The following is a 5,078-nucleotide window of genomic DNA, read 5'->3' on the forward strand; positions in this document are numbered from 1 at the left end:
TTGAAGAATTACTGTGCCCAGCTTTAAGAGGAATCCAAAAATCTAGAGTTTTTAGAGTATACCAATTGTTAGGAATTAATAGTTGTAATAGTGTGATAACTCAAGGTGTGATCTGCCTGCTAGTCCAAGCCTACATACTAATGATTACTGACCCACAATGAAGTAATTACCGAAAAAGCATTTAGAACTTTTTAGAGCAATTTAACAATCTGCTGTCATTTACAGATTACAAAACTTTGTATTTACAGATCACAGATTATAAAAACTTTGTATTTTGGATTCCTTTTTCTTTTCATTTTTTTTAGAAAATCATTTTTTATTGTATTTTACAAAAGAATCTCAGTCCATGACAGATTGCAAACATAAAACACTGGCCCTTCAACATGGATGATTTGAAAAGGACTGGGTACAAGATAAACATCCATAACATTTAACTCAAGCTGAGGTTTGCATCAGTCACCTGGGGGGGGTGGGGGGGCGGGGGTGGGGAATGTGGTTCTCTGGGAACAGCATCAGAAGGGGTTTAGAAAACAACAGAAATTCTCCTTTTCCAGCCCTAAGCATCAATAATATCAAGACATACCTTTTCTATTTTCCAGCTGAAATTTAGCACCATTATCAAGTAGGTATTTTACAGTATCCAGCCTGCAGCTTTCAATGGCTCTAGTTAAAGGAGTTGAGTTGTTGATTGACAGTGCGTCTATTGAAGCTCCAGCTTTAACAAGAAGCTCAACAATATCTTGTTGGCCCGCATGGCATGCAAAATGAAGTGGAGTCCACAGAAAATTATCTGTTGCATTAACGTTAGCTCTATAAAATAAGACAGAGGCACAACTAAAACTACTGGTTGTTTCAAGCATTCGAAGCTAAAAATGCAAAGTAGAATTTCATACAGTTTTACTAAGTGGTTAAATGGTAACCCAGGGAGCTCTGAGTGTAGTTAAATGCTGCTTTCTTTAAAAGTTCTTTAATTGTTTCTACAAACCATTTTCTTGTGGATTATTTGACAATCTTAACTTTATGAATATGTACATTTTGTTTGGTTTTCAAAGGCATCCTAGGGATTACAATTTTGGGGGCAAGATTAAACTCAAGGAAAATTATAAAATTAGATCCAAAGGAAGTAAAAACTAACAGGAAACAGTGAAGTTATTACACTACGCTGCTTCCTGCCTATAACTTCATTATAAATTCTAAACATTGTAATGTTTTATTTAAACTTTTAATCCTCTTTAGAAATTCACTGCCCAAAAGATTAAGTTCTTTATATCCTTTTTGACACTATAAAAATTTGAGTCTTTCTTTGACATTAATAGAATGAATAACATTAACACCTATTCTCAAATATGCAGTCTCGACACTAAATGCTTTACGTATATTAACTCACTTAATCTTCAAAAAAATTCTGAAAGAAGTCCCGTTAGAGCCCCCATTACATAAATGAGAAAACTGAGGCACAAAGATGTTAAGAAACTTATCCGGGTTATATGGGTATAGAAGTAGATGGATTAAACCTAAGCAATTGTTGTAGTTTAAAATGTTAATAAAAATGCCACGTTTTAATAGTTTAGAGATATTTACAAGTGAACCAAGGAAAAGACCATCCTCTCAGGAGGAGGACATTGGGAGTTATGCCGCCCTCCCGGTCCGAATAACTGTTATTTGCAAACCCACCTTTGTGCACTCACAATCCCACGTTCCCATTAGCTTCGTTCCCCACATAAGATCTATTTCTTGTAGATGTCAGTGATCAAGCAACTTCCTGTGCTAAAAAATCTGGACCTGAACATTTTTTAAAGGCCTTCTTCCCCCTCCTTGAGCTGCGAAGACTCCCGTCCCTCTGCCCGAGCACCTACCCTTTCTCCAGAAGGAACTTGACCACGTCTATGTTCCCGCTCGCACACGCCGTCATTAGCGGGGTTTTGTAATAATTATCCTTCATATCCACAGGGATGCCTGATTCAAAAGCCTTTTTCAGAGAAGCCAAGTCACCTGCCTTGGTGATGAAATTAATATTTTCGTAGACCTTGCCCGGATCGTCGATGTACCAGGCAGAGTCGTCCTGAATGGGGTGCTCGGGCGGGTGGTCTCTGTTAAATCGATGGGCGTCCGTGACGTTCGAGTAGGTCTCTATCATGTAATAAGGGGGGCCGCCGTCCTGCCGGCGTGGAAACGCCTCCTCCGGAATGACGCAGACTGGGAGGGGTAGAACAAATTTGCCTTTCCTTACTTTTTTGCCCATCCCTTTTTTCTTTTTCTTAACCCCGAAAGATCCCAATACGTAAGACTTGCTTAAATATTTGGTTCCTTTAAAGAACTCATTCACGTTGACCCCTGCTCCCCGGGTTTTTTCATGAAGTTGAGCTATGGTAAGGAGCTGGTCCGAGCTTGCAAAATCCTGTCTGTCCTCCAGCGTCAACACGAAGTCCTCCTTGGAGATGGTCCCATCGCCCCGGTCCCCAACCGAGAAAGCTTCGCGGAGGAAAGCCTCCTGTTCTATGGACCAGTCATGCAGCCTGAGGGCCCAGAGCGGGTTGGGGTTTTTAACTCCGGGCTTGGCTAGTCGAGTAGCGGTTCTCTCTGCTCGATATATTTCTTTGCTTGCGAGTTTGAAGCCTGCGTCCTTGGCCACAATTCTGGGTGTTTTATGTTCTAAATTCTTCCATTTCAGGTCACATCCTAAAACATGAAACATCGTTATTAGGAATGGCGCCAAGACATATCTCCATCCCCCTACGAGTGACAGTCATCCAATTTTTTGTTAATTTCAAATGATTAATCGAAAATGTGTCCCAAACTCATGTGTATAGGAGACAAGCCACGGTGCAATTCTATACTAATTCTGAGTGCAGTGTTTTTACGTAGCTATTTTGCTTACTTAGGGTGTTTGGAGGTCTTATCTAATACCTCTCAAGCCAATCCTTCTATGTTCACCCACCTCTAAGGACCAAAGGATTTATTTTATTTTATTATTAATTTTAATTTTATTATTATTTTATCATTTCATTTCATTTTATGACACAGAGTCTCACTCTGTCACCCTGGATAGAGTGCTGTGCTGTCATCATAGCTCACAGCAACCTCAAACTGTTCAGCTCAGCCTTGCTGCCATGTCACCTGGCTAATTTTTCTATTTTCAGTAGAGATGGGTCTCGATCTTGCTCAGGGTGGTTTTGAACCGATCTCAAGCAATCCACCTGCTTCAGCCTCCCACAGTGCTAAGATTACAGGAGCCAGCCATTGTCACTTGCCATCCAAGGATTTTAAACCTGCTTCAGCTGACCCTCTGTAGCTTTCAGTTTCCTCGTGGTTAGAAACTTTTATGCGGATAAAAGACACCAATATCCCAGCATAAAGCTCTAAAGGCAATTTTTCTCCTTTTGACTTGGGACTTCCTGCCTCTTCCTTTACGATTAGTAAGTAAAGATCCATTCATTCTCTTTGTGCTCTTTCTCTATGGTAACCATGCTCAACTTGAAGCTGACAGGTGCTGCAAAAGTCAGAGAGCTGAAGGCCTCCGAAGCCCCCTCAACTCCCCTCCCACACAGCCACCAGAGAGTTGTAAACTGCGCCAGGAGGACCAAGGGCTAAAAGAGAAGCATTGGGAGGAAATGTGGGGAAAAAATCAGCCAGCACAAATGCTTTACACTTCAATACAGAGAGATTAAACCCAGGGAGTTTATCCAGAAAGGAGCATTTCATTGCTGATGGTTTCTTGAAGCTCTAGTAACTTTAATCTGAGATTCTAAAAGCAGAAATGTAACGGATAACCCTTCTGCTGTGACACTGGATTATCCACCAGGATCATCCACCAGGATCTGGAGAGGCGGTTGTATTTTCTAACATGCTCAGAACATGTTATGCTACCGTCCATTTCCAGACATTTGCTTCAGAAACAGTCTTATGATTCTCACAGGAAAGTGGATTTTTTTCTGACTTAAGTTCTGGCCTTTTGCCTCTCAATGTGCTTTCTGTGATTTTATCCCAGTAGCACAGAAATGATGGAGTATTTGTGCAGTAACATTTGTCCCAATAAGGCATGTCCACATGGTAAAGTTGAAGAAGCTTGTCGTAACGGGCATATCTTTCGGTTTTAGAAATACATAACGTTGAAAATGAAGTATCAGGCTGGGCATGGTGGCTCATGCCTGTAATCCTGGCTCTCTGGGAGGCCTAGCTCTCTTTTTGAGCTCAGGAGTTCAAGACCACTCTGAGTAAGAGTGAGAACCCATCTCTACTAAAAATAGAAAAACTAGCTGGGTGTTGTGGTGAGTGCCTATAGTCCAAGCTGCTCAGGAGGCTGAGGCAAGAGGATCTCTGAAGTCCAAGACTTCGATGCTGCTGTGATCTTTGATGACGCCATAGCACTCTACCAAGGGAAACAGAGTGAGGCTCTGTCTCAGAAAAAAAAAAAAAGAAAAGAAAAAGAAAAGAAAAGAAAGAAAGAAAATGAAATATCAGAATAAATAACAGCTAGTGAGAGACCAGAAGACAAGATCAATAAGACGGTTTGAGAAGGCAAAAATTGAATTTGAATTTGATATATTTTTCTTTCCTCATTTTTTAAAAGGATTTATTCTATTTGGGAGGATGGGAAAAGCATAAATTTGAAAATCAAAATTGGATCAGTTATTACACTTATGCAGGCATGCTAGTGTTATTTAAAATATTAGTGGTTATGGGCGGTGCCTATGGCTCAAGGAGTAGGGCTCCAGCCCCATATGCCAGAGGTAGTGGGTTCAAGCCCAGCCCTAGCCAAAAACTGCAAAAGAAAAATATATATATATATGTATGTAAAAAATATATATATACATATGTGTATGTATACATATGTGTGTGCACATATATATATTAGCAGTTATTGCACGAGATCCTGGGATTTTAGTGACTTGCAAAATTCTGTGTCTGTGTGAAAGAAGGGAAAGAAAAGCACTTTCTCTGCTCTGTTATGGAATTGTTGGAGTCAAAATTTTGCTTATGTCTCATAAACTAGAAAAAAATACATATAAAGTTTAGCAAAAGGCAGTTCTTTCTCTAAGAAAGATTTTTAAAACTTTGAATGTACATTTAATTAGCAT

At 40.0% G+C, this 5,078-nt stretch overlaps 1 protein-coding gene across 1 annotated transcript in view; it reads right to left on the reverse strand.

The window, feature by feature from the left end:
- Positions 1-5,078, reverse strand: part of ANKEF1 (ankyrin repeat and EF-hand domain containing 1) — a 20,511-nt gene that overhangs the window by 3,165 nt on the left and 12,268 nt on the right. Inside the window, exons 4-6 of the mRNA XM_012804064.1 lie at positions 3,470-3,587; positions 1,857-2,679; positions 584-810 (exon numbers count right to left, since the gene is read on the reverse strand). Of these exons, the coding sequence (XP_012659518.1) occupies positions 584-810; positions 1,857-2,679; positions 3,470-3,587 (1,168 nt within the window). The remainder of the gene's footprint in view (positions 1-583; positions 811-1,856; positions 2,680-3,469; positions 3,588-5,078) is intronic.

The sequence above is a fragment of the Otolemur garnettii genome, unplaced genomic scaffold (assembly GCF_000181295.1).
Source record: "Otolemur garnettii isolate 467f Iridium unplaced genomic scaffold, OtoGar3 scaffold00025, whole genome shotgun sequence".
In the NCBI taxonomy this organism is placed as follows: domain Eukaryota; kingdom Metazoa; phylum Chordata; class Mammalia; order Primates; family Galagidae; genus Otolemur; species Otolemur garnettii.